The sequence below is a fragment of the Scyliorhinus torazame genome, chromosome 2, assembly GCF_047496885.1.
Source record: "Scyliorhinus torazame isolate Kashiwa2021f chromosome 2, sScyTor2.1, whole genome shotgun sequence".
Lineage (NCBI taxonomy): Eukaryota > Metazoa > Chordata > Chondrichthyes > Carcharhiniformes > Scyliorhinidae > Scyliorhinus > Scyliorhinus torazame.
In genome coordinates, this window is record NC_092708.1 from 188,688,632 (window position 1) to 188,711,395 (window position 22,764).

Below are 22,764 nucleotides of genomic sequence, written 5' to 3' on the forward strand. Positions count from 1 at the left end.
CCCTCTGTGCTGCAGCTTTCTGCAGTCTTTTTCCATTTATATAATTTCAGCTCCTTTATTCTTCCTACTAAAGTGCATAACTTCTCATTTTCCGACTGAAGCTCTATTGCATTCTGGTGTTTTTTTAAATGTATCTTTAATCACTGTGTGACAGTTGGACATGTTTCTTAATGATACAATTTTTATGAAGATAATCCCTTCCGATTTTCTCTCCCTCTCTCCATTCTTGGAGGTGCTGAAGCTTTTCGAAAAGCAGTTCTATTCTTTATGTGCTAGTCCCCACAGTGAGTGCCAGAGGGATTTGACAACGGGTAAAGCCTTATCCAATTCTGACCTCAAAGAACATCCAAACTTGTGCTTTCTAGATGATGGACAGTCAATAACAGCAGAAATCACTGTCAATTGTCCACTCCTGCTGAAGGGCGTTGGAAGCTATTGTAGTTCCCATTGTCATCCTGAGCGAGATCCAATTTTAGCTGAGATCAACTGAAAGTAGTCATTGAGTGATACAGCTCAGAAGGAAGCTATTCGGCCCCTCAAAGAGCCAGTACAGGCATGAAAGAACTATCCAATTAGTCTCAGCCACCTGCTCTTTCACCTTAGCTTGACAAAATCTTCCCCTTCAAATATTTATTCAGTTTCCTTTTGAAAATTATTATTTAATCTGCTTCCACCGAAGCTTGGATGTTACATATGAACATACAAAATAAGAGCAGAAGCAAACCATTCGGCCCCTCGAGCCTTCTCCATCATTGAATAAAATAACGGCTGATTTCTTTGAGTTTCAAATTCCACATTCCCATCTACCCCCGATAACCTTTGTTCCAGTTTTGAATGGCTCCACTACCATCCCAGAATCTCACCTATCAACTCTCTTTACATCTAACAATCTATGTAACATTTTACCTTTAGAGAATAGGACAGGCTGCTCTGTAGGTCGGTTTTATAGGAGCAATGTAAACATCCAAAATAATAAAAGCGATGGATAACAAGATTAACAAACTTTCGGGATTAAAATAAAAGTAACATTTTGTGGTTCTTTATCTATATTTTCTTGGCCGACCTCCTCTCTCTGGATTATTCTTGTTGGACACTTATTGGGATTGATTACATTACTTATTACATTAAATTGTATAAACAATGACCAATTCATTCATTCATCAGAAAGGAAAATTCCATGGAGCAACATGGACAGACGTTTTCAGGAGTACATCAATGGGTTTTACACAAATGCATTGCTGAGAATTTTTTTTAAAGGCATGAATGTCAACACACTGAGCTTCTGGTAGTTTCCAGAGGTGAGTTCAGTCCTTAGCTTGGTTTGACCCAACATATACTTTACAAGATTTGTCAAACGCATCAACATTTAAGTCACAAACATTTAGTGGCCAGGGTGCAGATGATTTAAACTTTACTGTACCTTTACTGTACTGTAGTGTTAAGGTTTGAAAGATAATACATATATTGAGGAACGATTTATTAAATATGAGCAATATCCCTGAATAGGACCACTGGATGCCTAGAATGTCTTACGTTTTCCAGTTGCTGTTAGCACACTGCAGGACAATTCAACAGTTGAGTTTGGATTCAACTTCAGGCTCTGCAGTTCAACTTGCTGTTGATGCTCTCCAATGTAAAGTTGGCTGAAATGGTATCATTGCTTTAGCAGATCAAGGTTAAAACCCACGATGCCCACTACCACTCAAAGGGATAGCTTTAGACAATGCCTTCATTCCGTTTGCTTCTCCAGACCACAAGTGATGTTATCAGCAGCGTGATCATCACAGGGACCACAATGAAGGGCCCTATGATGTTGTTTGGCGGATCTCCCAGGGCTCTCCCAGAGACAGAGCAGTTTACAAAGTATTCCGTATGGATGGTGACAAAGAATTGGTCCACCGCTTGGTTTGGCCAAAAACAGTCCATCTTGTTAGCGATCAAGTAGGTGCAGTTGGTGAGATCTCTATAAGAACTGCAAAGAAAGGAAGAGCATTCATTAGCAAGTGTGGGTACAATGGGCAATGCTGAAATCGATAAGAGTGGAGAGGAACAATCACTTTCCGTGTGGAGTTTGCACATTCTCCCCGTGTCTGCTTGGGTCTCACCCTCACAACCCAAAGATGTGCAGGGTAGGTGAATTGGCGATGCTAAATCGCCCCTTAATTGGAGAAAAAATAATTGGATACTCTAAATTTATATTAAAAAAGCGTAGAGGAAAACAATACTCATTAAACAAATGATGTACCATGAAGAAAAATAGAATTGACAAAGACTAGAATGAAGAGCAGGCCTGTAATAGTCAGCAGCACAGTGGTTAGCACTGCTGCCTCACTGCTCCAGAGCCCCAGGTTCAATTCCGGCCTCTGGTGACTGTCTGTGTGGAGTTTGCACGTTCTCCCTGTGTCTGCATGGGTTTCCTCCGGGGGCTCCAGTTTCCTCCCACTGTCCAAACAAGTGCAGGCGGATTGGCCATGCTAAATTGTCCCTTAGTGTCCAAGAGGTTAGGTGGGGTTACTGGGTTACGGAGATAGGGTGGAGGTGAAGGCTTAAGTAGGATGCTCCTGCCAAGGACCGCTGCACACTCGATGGGTCGAATGGCCTCCTTCTGCACTGTAAATTCTATGATTCTATGAGAAGAAAGGCAAAAGAGAAGATGTCATTTGGCTACCTGTACAGGGTTTTGTACACCTGAAACATTAACAAGTATCTTTCAAGAACTCATGGGCCTGTGCATTTGGAAGATGTTTCTATTAACCTTTCTATATTTATTAAAAACTGGAGATGAACATGGGGGCGAAAGGTCCTTATTAAAAATTATAGGATACTTTGCAGCACAGTGAAAATGAACATGAAATAATGTCATCAGATACCCAAAAGGGAGAGACCCTATAAAGGGGTATATGACATTCAATGGGATAAACATAAAAAGGGGCTGAATTTTCAATCCACATTTCCTACATACCACAGCAACTATATTTCAAAGCTAGTTTATTGGCTGTAAAGTGCTTTGCGTCACCCTAAACTATAGAAATATTCTTTCCTTCTTTATTGTCAGTGTTTATTTGAAGTAATGATAGTCACAGACCTAAGTCCCAGGTTCGATTCCGGCTTGGGTCACTGTCTGTGCAGAGTCTGCACATCCTCACCGTGTGTGCGTGGGTTTCCTCCGGGTGCTCCGGTTTCCTCCCACATTCTAAAGATGTGTAGGTTAGGTGGATTGGCCATGCTAAATTGCCCTTAGTGTCCAACATTACCCTTAGTGTTGGGTGGGGTTGCTGGGTTATGGGGATAGGGTGGAGGCGTGGGCTTGTGTAGGGTGCTCTTTTCAAGAGCCGGTGCAGACTCGATGGGCCGAATGGCCTCCTTCTGCACTGTAAATTCTATGAAATAAGTCACTCTTTTTTTATTTGTTCATGGGACATGGGCATCGCAGGCTGTTCCTGCATTATTACCCATCCCTAATTGCCTTTGAGGGGGCAGTTAAGGGTCAACCACATTGCTGTGGGTCTGGAGTCACATGTAGGCCAGATCAGATAAGGACGGCAGATTTCCTTCCCTCAAGGACATTAGTGAACCAGATGTGTTTTTACGATAATTGATAAGGTTTCATGGTCATCATTAGACTTTTTAAAAATAAATTTAGAGTACCCAATTCATTTTTCCAATTAACGGGCAATTTAGCGTGGCCAATCCACCTACCCTGCACACCTTTGGATTGTGGGGGCGAAACCCACGCAAACACGGGGAGAATGTCCAAACTCCACACGGACAGTGACCCAGAGCCGGGATCGAACCTGGGACCTCGGCGCCGTGAGGCAGCAGGGCTAACCCAATCATTAGACTTTTAATTCCAGATTTTATTGAATTCAAATTTCACCATCTGCAGTGGCAGGATTCGAACCCGGGTCCCCAGAGCATTACTCTGGGTCTCTGGCTTACTAGTCCAGTGACAATACCACTATGCCACTGCCTCCCCAACTCTGTTGAACTGCAGCCAATGACTGACAAATATTATAGAAGTAAATAATTTATGATCTGTGTTCCTCCCCACTCCAGGTCCCAAGCTTCAGCCCTTAAAATGGTTCAATTGCACATCGCCAAACCACACAAAACTGGAACGTCTCTGCTTATGCTGATTTTACTGATCTCAACCAGGACAATGGTTAGGGTTAAATGCAGATACATGTCAAAGCTTTATCAATTACATTGTTACGGTTTATTAATGTCAATGGCATTTTAAGAGAAACAGGTGATGGTATTATATGTCTTTGAGCACATATAAAAAGAGGATGGCTGGGACAATGGGTTGAGTGGGAGGAGAGCTGTGAGACTGCAGCGGGGAGAATGTGCAAACTCCACACAGACTGTGATCCGGGGCCGGAATCAAACCCGGGTCCTTGGCGCCACTGTGTCGTTTACACTTAAATACACATGCACACAGACATAGATGCATGCATATCCACATATATGCATCACACATGCTCATGCACAAGTGCACAGATGTGCACAAATGCTTTCCAACATTAATTAATTGTACCGTAATCGGGAGACGGAACGTCAATTGATATTTTAAAAAGGTTTTGCTTCCCTACTATTGGGATCTGGGACATGTGTAGTGCTGCACTGATTAACTCAACACAGACTGGGAACGAAAGCTGAGAGTTCCTTAAGTTATAGAACAAGACAGACCCTTAAGCTTCACTGCTCATGCAACAAGCCCAGAAATATTTGACAGCGCTACAATAATGAAAACAATGTTGAAGTTAAAAAAAAAAAGGGTTCCAATTATTTTCTATTCATTACCAAGTTTTAAAAATAATTCCCAAAGTACCTTGCTGTCGCTTCCCAGTCGCACCAGAGCCTCTGTCCAATATCAGTCATCTGAAATTTGTAAGCCTCCAAGCAAATATGTTGGATAAGATAGGAGTAATAAGCTTCATTGCAGGCAGTGAGCAGAATCAGGTGATCTGCTGTAAAGAGACATTGATAACAATTTTAGTAGAAATTTAACAAGTTCATAACTCTCGCTATGGAGTCAGAAGATTGTGAGTTCCAAACACAGCCCAGAGACAACCAAAGTAGATGTGCAGGTTAGGTGGATTGGCCATGATAAATTGCCCTTAGTGTCCAAAATTGCCCTTAGTTGGGTGGGGTTACTGGGTTACGGGGATAGGGTGGAAGTGAGGGATTAAGTGGGTCGGTGCAGACTCGATGGGCCGAATTGCCTCCTCCTGCACTGTATGTTCTATTCTAAAGCACAATACTGTGGATGCTGGAAATCAGAAATAAGAACAGAGAGAACTGGAAATATTCACAGTTATCAATGCTAACTCGGTTTCTTTCTCTCCACAGATGCTCTCTGACCATTTACAGAATTTTCTAGTTTAACTTGACCACATAATCTAGGCTCACACTTCAGTGCAGTAGTGTGGAAGAGCTGGACTGTCAGAGGGGCAGTCTGTTGAATAATGTATTAATTTTCAGATGAAGGGTTTTTAAAATAAATTGATACGGGCAGCACGGTGGCGCATTGGGTTAGCCCTCCTGCCTCACGGTGCCGAGGTCCCAGGTTTGATCCCGGCTCTGGGTCACTGTCCGTGTGGAGTTTGTACATTCTCCCTGTGTTTGCGTGGGTTTTGCCCCCACAACCCAAAAGATGTGCAGGCTAGGTGGATTGGCCACGCTAAAATTGCCCCTGAATTGGAAAAAATGAATTGGGTATTCAAAATTAGAAACAAAATAAAATAAATCAATTTATAGTACCCGATTCTTTTTTTTAAATTAAGGGGCGATTTAGCGTGGCCAATCCACCTACCTGTCCATCTTTGAGTTGTGGGGGTGAGACCCACTCAGACACGGAGAGAATGTGCAAACTGAACACGGACAGTGACCCAGGGCCAGGATCGAACCTGGGACCTCGGCACCGTGAGGCAGCAGTGCTAACCACTGCACCACCGTGCTGCCCTTCAGATGAAGGTTAAAGATCCATGGCAGCACAGGAAAGGATGGTGATGTGTCACTCCTTCAAGACTTGGGAATTCAGGGCATCAGACTCCGGCAGACACATTGAGAGGAAACAGCAGCAACCCACATTAACCCAGCTCAAAATCCCAGAGGTTGAGAAGGAGGTGGAGTCATTCTGGCACAACAGGGAGAGGGAACAGCTCCAGGAGAAAGAGTTTGAAAGAGTAGTCACACCAAAGAGCAGACAGTGAAGGGGATCAGATGAGTGACTGATCAAGAGGTGGGAAAGGCAGGAATGAAAGGTTTCACAAGGACTACCGGGAGCAATTTAGGCTTTGTGAACAGATTTGCGTTCTCGGTTCCTATGTGAAAAATTATATTTATGCAATGGACCTTCCCTGAGTAACACTAACAGGAACTGAGTCAAGGTTCAGATTAACAGCATAGGTGAAACTGCAGTAGATGCAGTGGATTCAAAGTCAGAGGGGCCGGCACAATCATTTACTGCAGAGTGGCAGATTAGGCTTGTCCAACGCATCGCCCACAGGCCGCATTGCGCCCTAGCAATCCTTCAGGACTTGGCCTGCCAGATTTGTCAGACATTCAACTGATATTTTCACTGGACTAGTAAACCAGAAACTCAGGGTAATGCTCTAGGGATCCGGTGCGAATCCCACCGCTGCAGATGGTGAAATTTGAATTCAATAAAAAAAATCTGGAATTAAAAGCCTAATGATGACCATGAATCCATTGGCGATTGTCATAAAAACCTATCTGGTTCACTGATGTCCTTTAGAGAAGGAAATCTGCCATCCTTACCTGGGGCGTCATTCTCCGCCGGCGGGAGTCTCCGTTTTGCCAGCGCCCGGGGGTTTCCCGACGGCGTGGGGCTGCCCCACAATGGGAAACCCCATTGACCGGCCGGTGTTACGGAGACTCCCGCCGGCCGGTCGGGGCAGAAATGTGGCGGGGCGGGTAGGAGAATTTCGCCCCTGGTCTGGCCAACATGTGATTCCAGACCCACAGCAATGTGGTTGACCCTTAACTGCCCTCTCAAGGGCAACTAGGAGTGGGCAATAAATGCTGGCACAGCCAGCGATGCCCACGTCCCATGAACGAATAAAAAAAGAACCTCCTTCTCCCTCAGGGTGCCCATGGGGCTATGACCGGAGTGAACTCCTGGGACTCCCCTGCCACCCGGCGCCGCCAGTCCTGGAGGCCGGCTCTTGGCTTGACATGGCGCTCCATGCTCATGGAGCACAGGGACTGGGACACCTCCCTCTGCGACTGCGCTACGTCACTCAGTGACTATGCCACCTCGCTCCGGGTCTGGCTCAGGTCAGCCAGCCCCCAGACAACACCCTCAGCCATTACCCGTTGTGACTAGGCCAAGCTCTGGAGTGCTGCTGAAATATCCAGGAGACCCTGGTACATAGCTGCCTCCTGTGCCTCAGCTACCACCCGCACAGAGTGCCCCAGACCTCAGACATCCTGTCCCATGGCCGATACCTTCGCCCCCAAGACCTGTCTGGACAGCAGCTAGTCCCTGGGGTCAGGCTGACCTCTGACCGTCCGCCCGCTTGGGGGTTCCTACCTCCACCTGCTGTACCGCAGCACATGTGTAGTGAGCACCAGATAGTGCCCCAGGAGCCTGTTCACTAAAGTGTCCAACCAAGATGAGTGTCTCTGAGATGCTGGAGGGTGCTGATGACTGCAGTGAGAGGAAACCTGTCACCCCTGGACTGGTATGTGCCTTGGGCTGGCGTTTGGGGGCTCACGCACAGCGTTAGGCAGCTGGATGCAGGCAGCACAGGGGTTGGGCAGCTGGCGACCTTCATGGCCAGGGTATCCAGCCAAGGCAGTCGATATGGGTGCTGCCATGTGGTGGAGAGTGGGGAGCACTGCCAGCGGGTGGGGTTCAATTGCCCTCCGGGATGGGGGGGGGGGTGGGTTTACGGGTGTGTGGGCCAGGGGTTGATGCCAGGGGCACAATGCTGCCTACTCACCCTGGCTGTGCTGAGGAGGTCGTGCAGCTTCTTTCTGCACTGCTGGCCAGCCCTGGTGGTGGGGCCCATGGTGCTCGCCATGTGTGCCCAGGCTTGGTATATGGTGGCGGGTGGCAGCCTCCTTCCCATCCCGGGGAATAGGGTGGCCTCTCCTCCCCAGCATCCAGCAGGGTCTCCAGCTCAGCATCTGTGAACCGTGTGCCGCTCTCCATGCTGCCATCTTGCTGGCTGCGATGTGTGTGTGGAGTGCTTCTCTGCAGCTGCAGCTTGTCAGCCTCTCGAACTTGAATCATGCCCCCAGCAAATCGGGCACCATTTTTCATTGGAATCGACCATGTTTCATGTGGCACTGGTGCTAGCTCATTAACAGATCCTGAACTGTCAAGGGACCGGTGCCAATTTAGTTGCCATTGAAGTCCACAGATTCTGTCCCAATGTCAACACTTATGTTTCTGAAATGGAGAATCCCACCCAGAGTGAGAGAGGGGGCAGAGAGAGAGAGTGTGAGGGGGGAGAAGGAGCGAGAGAATGAGTAGGATAGGGAGAGTGTTTATGAGGGGAGATAGAAAAATAGAAAATAGCCTCCCCTTGGCTGCGTGGGTCTCACCCCCACAACCCGACGATGTGCAGGCTGGTGAATTGGCCACGCTAAATCGCCCCTTAATTGGAAAACAAAATGAATTGGGCACTCTACATTTTTTTTTATAAAGAAAAATAGAATAAAGAGCAGAGGTCGGCCTTTCGGCGCTGCTCCACCATTCAATATGATCGTGGCTGATTATCCAGCTCAGTAACCTGTACCACACATCGTTTGAGGGGTAGTGGGTGAGAAGGGGAAAGAGAGAATAAGGTGGATGGGGGTGGTTTGCAGGGTGTGCAGGAGTGTGAGGGGACAGTGTACATATAAAAAAATAAATTTAGAGTACCCAATTATTTTTTTCCCGAATTAAGGGGCAACTTAGCGTGTCCAATCCACCTCGCCTGCACATTTTTAGGTTGCGAAGGTGAAACCCACGCAGACATGGGGAGAATATGCAAATTCCACATGGACATCGAACCTGGGGCCTCGGGCCATAGTGCTAACCACTGCGCCACTGGGGGCAGTGTATATTAGTCTGGCTCACACGCAATCTCAGTGCTCTCATTAACCCTCACAAACCAACATGTATTCTCGTCCACTCTCACAGTGGGTGCCCTGGGACTAGGAGTGAGCCTGACATTTACACCCCATCTATCACACTCCAATACTCATCTTTATTTGTTAATCATTTGTGTACCAATTCGTTGCTTCGATATTTTTCGATAAGCCAGTTATTTGGGCAGCACGGTAGCATTGTGGATAGCACAATTGCTTCACAGCTCCAGGGTCCCAGGTTCGATTCCGGCTTGGGTCGCTGTCTGTGCGGAGTCTGCATGTTCTCCCCGTGTGTGCGTGGGTTTCCTCCGGGTGCTCCGGTTTCCTCCCACAGTCCAAAGATGTGCGGGTTAGGTGGATTGGCCATGATAAATTGCCCTTCATGTCCAAAATCGCCCTTAGTGTTGGGTGGGGTTACTGGGTTATGGGATAGGGTGGAGGTGTTGACCTTGGGTAGGGTGCTCTTTCCAAGAGCCGGGGCAGACTCGATGGGCCGAATGGCCTCCTTCTGCATTGTAAATTCTGTGATTTCTTTTCATGCCTCAGGTTTTTTTTAAGTCATGTTTTTTCTCAGATTTTTTTTTTAAATTTAGTGTACCCAATTATTTTTTTTCAATTAAGGGGCAATTTAGCGTGGCCAATCTACCTATCGTGTCCATCTTTTTGGGTTGTGGGGTGAGACCCACGCAAACACAGGGAGAATGTGCAAACTCCACACGGAGAGTGACCCAGGGCCGGGATCGAACCCGAGTCCTCAGCGCGTGAGAAAACAGTGCTAACCACTGCGCCACCGTGCCGCTAAATTAATGTTTAATGTTGTGCCAAACTTCATCATTCTGAAATATGCTCATCCGTCCCTTGAGTAAGAAGAATTTTGAAATGTGGTCTCCAATGCGAAGAGGGTTGGACAGGCCCGATCTATAACAAATGTCTAGGGCTGAAATTCCGCAAAAATCAATTTGCGAGATTAAGAAATGAGTTCAAGAACTTCACAGGTGGTGATTTACGTAGGATTAAGTTTTCCCTTTCCACAAAATGGTCATTTCAGGATTACTTCCCTGGTCACATCAAGGAATAGGGGTTGACAGCGTCACTAGGAAAATCAGTGCCTGGCTAAGGGAGACAGCGTAGATAGTGAGATTCCACTTTGTATGGCTTCAGCATTATTCTGGGATGGATAGGATGTATTCCATAAGTGTGGCTACACATGGACGGGGAGATTACCAATGTAATTGCACAATGGTTAAATTATAAATAAGGGAGCTGGAAACAGTCACTAACGGATAGAGAACTTGAATATTGCTGAAGAGAGATGTGTTGCCGAAGTTTTTTGCCTTGCACTCATCAGGAAAAATGCAAGAATACAACATTTCAGTCACAACTTAAATTGTTGTATTGTTGGAAAAAAGAGACAGGTGATCAAAATTTTTCATCTTGCACTCATCAGGATAGCTCGCAAGAAATCATCAAATTGCAACAGGGGAGCAACAATTTATACAGGGGAGCAACAATTTATATTGCATGGGAAGAGAGAGCTAAATTGTTGCTGTTCCACCGTTTGAAATTTTTGCATTTGTTCTGACCCATGCAAGATGAGGAGCTGGGAATCAATAATGAACCGGAACCATCCAATGATGAAGGGACAATTAAATGATGATGATAGAGGGGCTGGTTTAGCACAGTGGGCTAAACAGCTGGCTTGTAATGCAGAACATGGCCAGCAGCGCGGGTTCAATTCCCATACCGGCCTTCCCGGACAGGCGCCGGAATGTGGTGACTAGGGACTTTTCACAGTAACTTCATTGAAGCCTACTTGTGACAATTAGCGATTATTATTATTATATTATTATTATGATATGCATTCATAAAAACAGTTTGGCAGAAGGAATCTCTGGCAGAAAATTAAAATCAAAATCAAATCAAATCAACAAATTATTTTTGGGGAAAAGACTGGAGCAGGAGTCGGCCACTCGGCACTTCTACCTGTTTCATCACTCATAACCCGATCTAACCAATGCTCCACCCTTGAAGAATGTCTAATACATTGTTCACGGAAGGAATTCAATATAGATTAGGAATTCCATTCACCTTTCTCCATTTACTTCTTCATGGTCTCAATTCCTAATTAAAATATTTTAGAACATTGATTTTTGAAATTCCCATGCCTGTATTTAGTCTGACTGCAGATTCCTTTTCTATGTCTTTCTCACAATTTCTCTTCCAGGAATTGTTCCTCTTCTTGTGTCTTTTATTTTGGTTATGAAAACCATTTATTTTTTATAAATTTAGAGTACCCAATTATTTTTTTTTCCAATTAAGAGGCAATTTAGCATGGCCAATCCACCTACCCCGCACATCTTTTTGGTTGTGGGAGTGGGACCCACGCAGACACGGGGAGAATGTGCAAACTCCACACGGACAGTGATCCGGGACTGGGATCGAACCTGGGTCCTGAGTACCGTGAGGCAGCAGTGCTAACCACTGCACCACTGTGCTGCCACCAGTTTGACAAAGCTGAGTGCAGACAGCCAAATAAAAGTCAATAATCGGAAACTTGAGCTGACCGTTTACACTTATCGCAAATGTGGTAGCTCGAGGCAATACTAGGGAGGTTTCCAGTATCACTGAACAAGGGTTTATTGGTAACAAGTAAAGGTAAACTATATACAGGCACAGAGTTACTAAACTGGGGCGTCATTCTCCGACCCCCCGCCGGGTCGGAGAATCGCTGGGGGCTGCCGTGAATCCCGCCCCCGCCGGTTGCCGAAGTCTCCGGCACCGGATATTCGGCGGGGGCGGGAATCGCGCCGCGCCGGTTGGCGGGCCTCCCCGCTCGATTCTCCGGCCCGGATGGGCCGAAGTCCCGCCGATAAATTGCCTGTCCCGCCGGCGTGGATTAAACCACCTTTTGAACGGCGGGACAAGGCGGCGTGGGCGGGCCCCGGGGTCGGGGCAATCTGGCCCCGGGGGGTGCCCCCACAGTGGCCTGGCCTGCGATCGGGGCCCACCGATCCGCGGGCGGGCCTGTGCCGTGGAGGCACTCTTTCCCTTCCGCCTCTGCCACGGTCTCCACCATGGCGGAGGTGGAAGAGACTCCCTCCACTGTGCATGCGTGGGAAACTGTCAGCGGCCGCTGACGCTCCCGCGCATGCGCCGCCCGGGGATGTCATTTCCGCACCAGCTGGCGGGGCAACAAAGGCCGTTTCCGCCAGCTGGCGGGGCGGAAATTCCTCCGGCGCCAGCCTAGCCCCTCAATGTTGGGGCTCGGCCCCCAAAGATGCGGAGCATTCCGCACCTTTGGGGCGGCGCGATGCCCGTCTGATTGGCGCCGTTTTGGGCGCCAGTCGGCGGACATCGCGCCGTTTCGGGAGAATTTCACCCCTGATCTTCAGTCTCTGGCTCCAGGGTCCGCTCTGTCCAGGATCCCACTGCCAGGGCCCCGCGGTTTTCCCCATTGGCCGAGGCTCACGCACTCCCACGTGACCCAAGCCAGTCACGTGGACCGTGAGGGCTCGCTCCTTAAAGGGGTCACCCTACCACACATGGAGCTATTGCTATTTATTGCTTGCCAGACCCTAACCCTTTTTCCCTTCTTGGCAGGTCACACGTGCCCCAGTAATAGTACATTCCATTCTCTTTGGGAAGAATTTATCTTGGTGTTGACCGGTAACAGGAAATAACAAATTGGTTTTGACATCAAATTGGAAGCAACCCGGTAGCAGCGTTAAGTGATTTACTCATTCTCGCCAGTGCTCGGCAAATCAGACTTTATCCCCAATTGTTTATTTCTTCCCTGCTAGTGTTTACTTTTACAACTTTCTTTTTAATTTTAAAACATAAGAAATAGGAGTAGAAGAAGGCCACTCGGCCCCCCGAGGCTGCTCTGTCAATAAGATAATTTCTTCTCTCTTTATTCTTTCCATGGGAATGCTGGGCCAGTATTTGTTGCCCATCTCTAATTGCCCTTGAACAGAGTGGCTCGCTAGCCCATTTCAGGCAGCAGTTAACGGGTCTGGGTCTGGAGACATATGTAGACCACACCAGGTAAGGACGACAGATTTCCTTCCCTGAAGGACATTCGTGAATCAGTTGGGTTTTGACAATGATCAGCAATGGTTTTATGGCCACCATTACTGAGACTATTTTTGAGTTCCAGATTCATGTATTAAATTAAATGCTATGGTGGGATTTGAACACATACTTGCAGAGAATATTCCTGGGCCTCTGAATTACTAGTCCAGTGACATTAACACTACCCCACCATCTCCTCATTATCTCCCCATCATGGTTAATCTTTGACTTTATTCTAATAAGTGCTTTGGAAATCTGTTTGGACCAGCTTAATTTATTGCATAATTCTTCAAGCAATGCATCTTACAGATATTGTTCATGATTTGGAGAATGGAAAATATGTTAATTAAACTAAAGGAGGATAGCCCTGGGTACACACGATGATCCTGGAGGGAGGGATGGGAAGAAATTCCAGAAACTCAAGCAATTATATTTGAGAGTTCAGTGTATAATCTATTTTTCAAAAGGGGAACGGAGTAATTCAGGATAATTTCAAAGTTGATTAGATTATCATCTGTGATTGGGTTTTCATTTAAAATGGGGATTTAAAAAAAATGTAATTGTCTCTCACCAAAATAGGAAGCCACATAATGTGGAGATGCCGGTGTTGGACTGGGGTGAGCACAGTAAGAAGTCTTACAACACCAGGTTAAAGTCCAACAGGTTTGTTTCAAATCACTGGCTTTCGGAGCACTGCTCCTTCCTCAGGTGAATGAAGAGGTATGTTCCAGAAACATATATATAGACAGATTCAAAGATGCCAAACAATGCTTGGAATACGAGCATTTGCAGATAATTAAGTCTTTACAGATCCAGAGATAGGGGTAACCCCAGGTTAAAGAGGTGTGAATTGTCTCAAGCCAGGACAGTTGGTAGGATTTCGTAGGCCCAGGCCAGATAGTGGGGGGTGAATGTAATGCGACATGAATCCAAGGTCCCAGTTGAGGCCGTACTCATGTGTGTGGAACTTGGCTATAGGTTTCTGCTGGGCGATTTTGCGTTGTCGCGTGTCCTGAAGGCCACCTTGGAAAATGCTTACCTGGAGATCAGAGGCTGAATGCCCTTGACTGCTGAAGTGTTCACCGACTGGAAGGGAACATTCCTGCCTGGCAATTGTCGCGCGATGTCCATTCATCCGTTGTCGCAGCGTCTGCATGGTCTCGCCAACGTACCACGCTTCGGGACATCCTTTCCTACAGCGTATGAGGTAGACAACGTTGGCCGAGTCGCACGAGTATGTACTGCGTACCTGGTGGGTGGTGTTCTCACGTGTAATGGTGGTACCATGTCGATGATCTGGCACGTCTTGCAGAGATTGCCATGGCAGGGTTGTGGGTGTTGTGGTCGCTGTTCTGAAGGCTGTGTAGTTTGCTGCAAACAAAGGTTTGTTTGAGGTTGCGCGGTTGTTTGAAGACAGTAGTGGGGTTGTGGGGATGACCTTGGCAAGATGTTCATCTTCATCGAATGACGTGTTGAAGGCTGCGAAGAAGATGTCGTAGTTTCTCCGCTCTGGGGAAGTACTGGACGACGAAGGGTATTCTGTCGGTTGTGTCCCATGTTTGTCTTCTGAGGAGGTCGGTGCGGTTTTTTGCTGTGGCGCGCTGGAACTGTCGATCGATGAGTCGAGCACCATATCCCGTTCATATTTTGACTTTGTCTATATATATGTTTCTGGAACATACCTCTTCATTCACCTGAGGAAGGGGCAGTGCTCCAAAATAGGAAGCAGTTAGGAAAAGCCAAAATGGGGATATTTTTGCTGGAGAAACCACACAGAATTCTTTGAAGAGGCAACAGGTGTGGTAGGCAGTTGTGTTATGTTATGATACTCTGGGCTAGTGCGCGGTCAACTCCAGCCCCACAGGCCCCAAAGTCCTAACATGTGCGAATTAACCAATAATTTGTATGTTTTCCTGAGATCTTTGACCTTTGAATGCTCCAATGACTTATGGGCACCAGATTTGTAAGTAAAACATTAAAAAACTGTTTATTTATAATGAGAGAAGAGATAAACATGTAATGATAATAATAGAACAATGGTCTGCTAATCTAATTTTTTTTTCTTTATTTTATAAATTTAGAGTACCCAATTATATTTTTCCAATTAAGGTGCAATTTAGCATGGCAAATGCACCTACCCTACACATCTTTGGGTTTTGGGGGGAAACCCACGCAGACTCCACACAGACAGTGACTCGTGGCTGGGATCGAACCCGGGTCCTCAGCACTGTAGGCAGCAGTGCTAACCACTGCACCACCATGCTGCCCTACAGTCTCCTAATCTAATGAGTCCCCAAACCCAGCCCCACTCTCCACACACAAGACAGACACCTGGAAGGGGTAGATATAGCATAGAAAATAACAATTTATCCTCAAAGAACAACACTCTCAGCCCAGTAATCAATCTTGCGATCCTTCAAAGAACAAAGAACAAAGAAATGTACAGCACAGGAACAGGCCCTTTGGCCCTCCAAGCCCGTGCCGACCATGCTGCCCGACTAAACTACAATCTTCTACACTTCCTGGGTCCGTATCTCTCTATTCCCATCCTACTCATGTATTTGTCAAGATGCCCCTTAAATGTCACTATTGTCCCTGCTTCCACCACCTCCTCCGGTAGCGAGTTCCAGGCACCACTACCCTCTGCGTAAAAAACTTGCCTCGTACACCTACTCTAAACCTTGCCCCTCTCACCTTAAACCTATGCCCCCTAGTAATTGACCCCTCTACCCTGGGGAAAAGCCTCTGACTATCCACTCTGTCTATGCCCCTCATAATTTTGTATACCTCTATCAGGTCGCCCCTCAACCTCCGTCGTTCCAGTGAGAACAAACCGAGTTTATTCAACCGCTCCTCATAGCTAATGCCCTCCATACCAGGCAACATACTGGTAAATCTCTTCTGCACCCTCTCTAAAGCCTCCACATCCTTCTGGTAGTGTGGCGACCAGAATTGAACACTATACTCCAAGTGTGGCCTAACTAAGGATCTATACAGCTGCAACATGACTTGCCAATTCTTATACTCAATGCCCCGGCCAATGAAGGCAAGCATGCCGTATGCCTTCTTGACTACCTTCTCCACCTGTGTTGCCCCTTTCAATGACCTGTGGACCTGTACTCTTAGATCTCTTTGACTTTCAATACTCTTGAGGGTTCTACCATTCACTGAATATTCCCTACCTGCATTAGACCTTCCAAAATGCATTACCTCACATTTGTCCATCTGCCATCTCTCCGCCCAAGTCTCCAAACAATCTAAATCCTGCTGTATCCTCCGACAGTCCTCATCGCTATCTGCAATTCCACCAACCTTTGTGTCGTCTGCAAACTTACTAATCAGACCAGTTACATTTTCCTCCAAATCATTTATATATACTACAAACAGCAAAGGTCCCAGCACTGATCCCTGTGGAACACCACTGGTCACAGCCCTCCAATTAGAAAAGCATCCTTCCATTGCTACTCTCTGCCTTCTATGACCTAGCCAGTTCTGTATCCACCTTGCCAGCTCACCCCTGATCCCGTGTGACTTCACCTTTTGTACTAGTCTACCATGAGGGACCTTGTCAAAGGCCTTATTGAAGTCCATATAGACAACATCCACTGCCCTACCTGCATCAATCATCTTAGTGACCTCCTCGAAAAACTCTATCAAGTTAGTGAGACACGACCTCCCCTTCACAAAACCATGCTGCCTCTCACTAATACGTCCATTTGCTTCCAAATGGGAGTAGATCCTGTCTCGAAGAATTCTCTCCAGTAATTTCCCTACCACTGAAGTAAGGCTCACCGGCCTGTAGTTCCCTGGATTATCCTTGCTACCCTTCTTAAACAGAGGAACAACATTGGCTATTCTCCAGTCCTCCAGGACATCACCTGAAGACAGTGAGGATCCAAAGATTTCTGTCAAGGCCTCAGCAATTTCCTCTCCAGCCTCCTTCAGTATTCTGGGGTAGATCCCATCAGGCCCTGGGGACTTATCTACCTTAATATTTTTTGAGACACCCAACACCTCGTCTTTTTGGATCTCAATGTGACCCAGGCTATCTACACACCCTTCTCCAGGCTCAACATCTACCAATTTCTTCTCTTTGGTGAATACTGATGCAAAGTATTCATTTAGTACCTCGCCCATTTCCTCTGGCTCCACACATAGATTCCCTTGCCTATCCTTCAGTGGGCCAACCCTTTCCCTGGCTACCCTTTGCTTTTTATGTACGTGTAAAAAGCCTTGGGATTTTCCTTAACCCTATTTGCCAATGACTTTTCATGACCCCTTCTAGCCCTCCTGACTCCTTGCTTAAGTTCCTTCCTACTTTCCTTATATTCCACACACACTCCTTAATAAAATCGTATTGGAGAGCTCAGAAATACTTAGCCTGGGGTGGCAGGGTGGTGCAGTGGTTAGCACTGCTGCCTCACAGTGCTGAGGTCCCAGGTTCAATCCTGGCCCCAGGTCACTGTCCATGTGGAGTTTGCACATTCCCCCCCCCCCGTGTCTGCATGGGTCTCACCCCCACAACCCAAAGAAGTGCAGGGTAGATGGTTTGGCCATGCTAAATTGTCCTTTAATTAGAAAAAAAGACTAGCATTGGGGATTATTGCAAGCTTTGGAAAAAAATAATTGGGTCCTCTAAATTTATTTAAAAAAAGAAATACTTGGCTTGAATTCTGGATTTGAATTAGACCTGACAAGCTGTTTGAAATAAGATTTAAATCATTGTTGAATTAGATTGATCAATGTCAGGGGTGAGGAAATTCTGTCATGTCCGGATTGACCGGTATCTCATGGGAAAGAATGTCCACATGTTGTCAGCAGCCGATGTGAAATAATAGGCAATTTTGCGATACAATCAACAACCACTTACATTTATTTATTTTTACAAAAAAAATTATTATTCAAATTTTCACAAAATATCAACGACAAAATACAGAGACAAGAACAACCCCCCCCCCCCCCCCCCCCCCATATACATAAATAATAAATTAACAGCCTTCATCAACACAAAGGCCAAAATACCCGCCCACTCAAGAAAAAGGAACCAACACCCCTCCCCCCCCCCCCCGCCCCCCCCGGGTTGCTGCCGCTGCTGGCCACCTTCTAACGTTCTGCCAGGAAGTCTAGGAACGGTTGCCATCGCCTGAAGAACCCTTGTACCGATCCCCTTTAAGCGAATTTCACCCTCTCCAATGTAATAAACCCCACCATATCGCTGATCAAGGATTCCACGCTTGGGGGCCTCGCATCCTTCCACTGAAGAAGAATCCTTCGCCGGGCTACCAGGGACGCAAAGGCCAGAATTCCGGCCTCTTTCGCCTCCTGCACTCCCGGCTCCTCTGCCACCCCAAATATTGCGAGCCCCCAGCCCGGCTTGACCCTGGATCCTACCACCCTCGACACCGTCCTCGCTACACCCTTCCAAAATTCCTCCAGCGCTGGGCATGCCCAGAACATATGGGTGTGATTTGCTGGGCTCCCTGAGCACCTAACACACCTGTCCTCACCCCCAAAGAACCGGCTTATCCTTGCCCCGGTCTTGTGTGCTCTGTGCAGCACCTTAAACTGTATGAGGCTGAGTCGCGCAAGAGGAGGAAGAATTCACCCTCCCCAGGGCATCTGCCCACATCCCCTCGCCAATCTCCTCACCCACTTACCCTTTAGCCCCTCCACCGAGGCCTCCTCCTCCTCCTGCATCACCTGATACGTTGCCGAGATCCTCCCCTCTCCAACCCACACCCCCGACAACACCCTGTCCTGGACCCCGCGTGGCGGCAACAGTGGGAACTCCACCACCTGCCGCCGAACAAACGCCCTTACCTGCATATATCTGAAGGTGTTCCCCGGGGGACCCCAAACTTCTCCTCCAGCTCACCCAGGCTCGCAAACTTCCCATCCACAAACAAGTCCCCCATCCTTCTAATACCTACCCTGTGCCAGCTCAGGAACCCTCCGTCCATCCTCCCCGGGACAAACCGGTGGTTCCCCCGAATCGGGGACCACACCGAGGCCCCCCTGTGACGTCTCCATTGCCCCAGATTTTGAGGGTAGCTGCCAACACCGAGCTCGTGGTATACCTCGTTGGAGGAAGCGGCAGCCGCGCCGTCACCAGCGCCTCCAGGCTCGTGCCCACAGGACGCCATCTCCAGCCTCTTCCATGGCGCCTCATCCCCCTCCATCGCCCACTTACGCCACGTTGGCGGCCCAATAACACCCACAGAGGTTAGGCAGTGCCAAACCCCCCCGTCCCTGCACCGCTCCAGAAACACCTTTCTCACGTTCGGGGTCTTCTGCGTCCACACAAACCCCATAACGCTCCTGTTAACCCGCCTGAAGAAGGCCCTAGGGATCAGGATGGAGAGGCCTTGGAACAGGAACAAAAACCTCAGGAGCACCATCATTTTAACTGACTGCACTCTACCCGCCAGGGAGAGTGGCAGCACGTCCCACCTCTTAAACTCCTCCTCCATCTGCTCCACCAGCCTCCTGAAGTTAAGCTTATGTAGGGCCCCCCAGCTCCTAGCCACCTGGACCCCCAGGCACCTGAAACTCCTCTCTGCTCTTTTTAGCGGGAGCTCACCAATCCCCCTCTCCTGGTCCCCCGGGTGCACTACGAACTCGCTCTTCCCCATATTAAGCTTGTACCCGGAGAAATCTCCAAACTCCCTAAAGATCCTCATCACCTCCGGCATTCCCCCCACCGGGTCCGCCACATATAGCAGCAAATCGTCTGCATAGAGCGACACCCGATGCTCCTCCCCACCCTGCACCAGCCCTCTCCAGTTCCTCGACTCCCTCAACGCCATGGCCAGGGGTTCAATCGCCAGTGCAAAGAGCAGGGGGGGGCAGGGGACACCCCTGCCTCGTCCACCGGTATAGCCGGAAATACTCTGACCTCCTTCTGTTCGTGGCCACACTCGACACTGGGGCCTCATACAGCAGCCTCACCCACCTGACGAAGCCCTCCCCAAACCAGAACCTTTTCAACACCTCCCACAGGTACCCCCACTCCACCCTATCAAAGGCCTTCTCCGCATCCATCGCCGCCACTATCCCCGCCTCTCCTTCCATCGCCGGCATCAATATAACATTCAAGAGCCTCCGTACATTAGTATTCAACTGCCTCCCTCTCACGAACCCCATCTGATCCTCGTGTATGACCTGCGGCACACGGTCCTCTATCCTCATGGCCAAAACCTTTGCCAGCAACTTTGCATCTACATTTAAGAGTGAGATTGGCCTATATGACCCACACTGCAGGGGATCCTTGTCCCGCTTCAGGATCAGGGAAATCAGCGCTCTAGACATCTTCGGGGGCAGAGCCCCCCCCCTTCCCTTGCCTCGTTGAAGGTCCTTACCAACAGCGGGCCCAGCAGGTCCGCATACTTCTTGTAAAATTCAACCGGGAACCCTTCCGGCCCCGGTGCCTTCCCCACCTGCATGTTCCCTATCCCTTTGACCAACTCCTCCAACCCAACCGGCGCACCCAACCCTGCCACCTGCCCCTCCTCCACCCTCAGAAACCTCAGCCGGTCCAGGAAGTGACCAATCCCTCCCTCTTCCAGTGGGGGCTCCAACCGGTACAGTTCCTCGTAGAAGTCCCTGAAGACCCCATTGATACCCACCGCACTTCGCACCGTGCTCCCTCCTCCATCCCTAACTCCCCCGATCTCCCTAGCTGCCTCTCACTTCCGAAGCTGGTGCGATAGCATCCGGCTCGCCTTTTCTCCGTATTCATATACTGTCCCCTGCGCCTTCCTCCACTGCGCCTCTGCCTTCCTGGTGGTTAACAAATCAAACTCAGCCTGGAGGCTACGCCGCTCCCTAATCAATCCCTCCTCCGGGGCCTCCACGTAGCTCCTATCCACCCTCAACATCTCCCCCACCAACCTCCCCCTCTCTCTCCTCTCCCCCCTCTCCTTGTGTGCCCTAATGGAGATCAGCTCTCCTCTGACCACTGCCTTCAGCGCCTCCCAGACCACCCTTACTTGCACCTCCCCATTGTCATTAGCCTCCAGGTACCTCTCTATACACACCCGGACCCATCCAGTCACCTCCTCGTCCACCAGCAACCCCACCTCTAGGCGCCACAGCGGGCGCTGGTCCCTCTCCTCCCCAACTCGAGGTTCACCCAGTGCGGAGCATGATCAGAAATGGCTATCGCCGGCTTCCGGGTGCGGCGATGACCAGCTAAGACGCACGTTTCGGCAGCTCCCGGTGGAACGGACCTTTGGGCTCTTGATAGGAGCCCCAACGGCAATTTTAACGGCTAAAAACACTGTGCGGTAAACCAGAAGGGAATCCCCCCTGGATACGGATGGAAAAAGGAGGGGAAAGTGGCCAGATTGCGGTGGATCCTCTAGAGCAGCGGCAAGGAAGGCAAGCAAAAACCAAGATGGCGTCGGAAGGTGGTAGTTTAATATGGGGCCCTGAACAACAAGAGTTCTTGAAATGTTGTGTGGAAGAACTTAAAAAGGAAATGAAGAAGGAGCTGTTGGCCCCGATATTACAGGCGATCGAAGGGCTAAAGGATGAGCAAAAGACCCAGGAGCGGGAGCTTCGGGTCATGAAGGCAAAGGCTGCCGAGAATGAGGACGATATACAGGGCCTGGTGGTGAAGACGGAGATGCACGAGGCACACCATAAACGTTGTGTGGAAAGACTGGAGGTGCTGGAGAACAACGCGAGGAGGAATAACTTAAGGATTCTTGGTCTTCCTGAAGGTGCGGAGGGAGTGGACGTCGGGGCATATGTGAGCACGATGCTGCACTCGTTAATGGGAGCGGAGGCCCCAGCGGGTTCGCTGGAGGTGGAGGGAGCATACCGAGTGATGGCGCGAGGACCGAGAGCAGGAGAAATTCCTAGAGCCATAGTGGTGAGATTCCTCCGTTTTAAGGATAGAGAGATGGTCCTTAGATGGGCAAAGAAAACTCGGAGCAGTAAGTGGGAGAACGCGGTGATCCGCGTATACCAAGACTGGAGTGCGGAGGTGGCGAGAAGGAGGGCGAGCTTTAATCGGGCCAAGGCGGTGCTTCACAAAAAGAAGATAAAATTCGGAATGCTGCAACCGGCAAGACTGTGGGTCACATATCAAGGGAGGCACCACTACTTTGAGACGGCGGATGAGGCGACGGCGGATGAGGCGTGGACTTTTATTGTAGAAGAAAAATTGGAATGAGCGGGTTATTAAAAAAGAACGTTTGAAACAAAGTGGTGGGGTGGGGCGAGGATGGGGGCGAAGAGGGGGGCAAAAAGGGGGGAAAGAGGAGTTTTATGTTATTAATCCTGCGATGTGGTAACTTTTCTCTCTTCCACATGTGGCAGTGGGGGGAGGAAAGGAGGTGGAGGAGATGGGGCGTTGGCCATTGGGGGCGGGGCCAAGGGGGAAGCGCGGGCTTGGTTCCCGCGCTATGATAATCATGGCGGGAATAGGGAAGCAGGAAGGAGGAGGCGTCGCACGGTGCGAGCCGAGGTCACGGAGGAAGCTGAGGTCGGCCAGAGTTTGCTGACTTCTGGGAGCAACATGGGGGGTGTAACTACGCTAGTGGGGGATCTAGCAGGGGGGGTGGGGGAGTTATTGGGTTGCTG

At 48.8% G+C, this 22,764-nt stretch overlaps 1 protein-coding gene across 2 annotated transcripts in view; it reads right to left on the reverse strand.

Moving 5' to 3' along the window:
* Nucleotides 1-638: 638 nt before the first annotated feature.
* The window catches only part of ramp1 (receptor activity modifying protein 1), a 35,179-nt gene continuing 13,053 nt past the window's right edge, over nucleotides 639-22,764 (reverse strand). For both annotated transcript variants that reach the window (XM_072481498.1, XM_072481507.1), the window contains 2 exons: nucleotides 4,832-4,970; nucleotides 639-1,972 (listed from right to left, as the gene is read on the reverse strand). In XM_072481498.1, coding sequence (XP_072337599.1) covers nucleotides 1,717-1,972; nucleotides 4,832-4,970 — 395 coding nt within the window. In that variant the 3' untranslated portion in view covers nucleotides 639-1,716. The remainder of the gene's footprint in view (nucleotides 1,973-4,831; nucleotides 4,971-22,764) is intronic.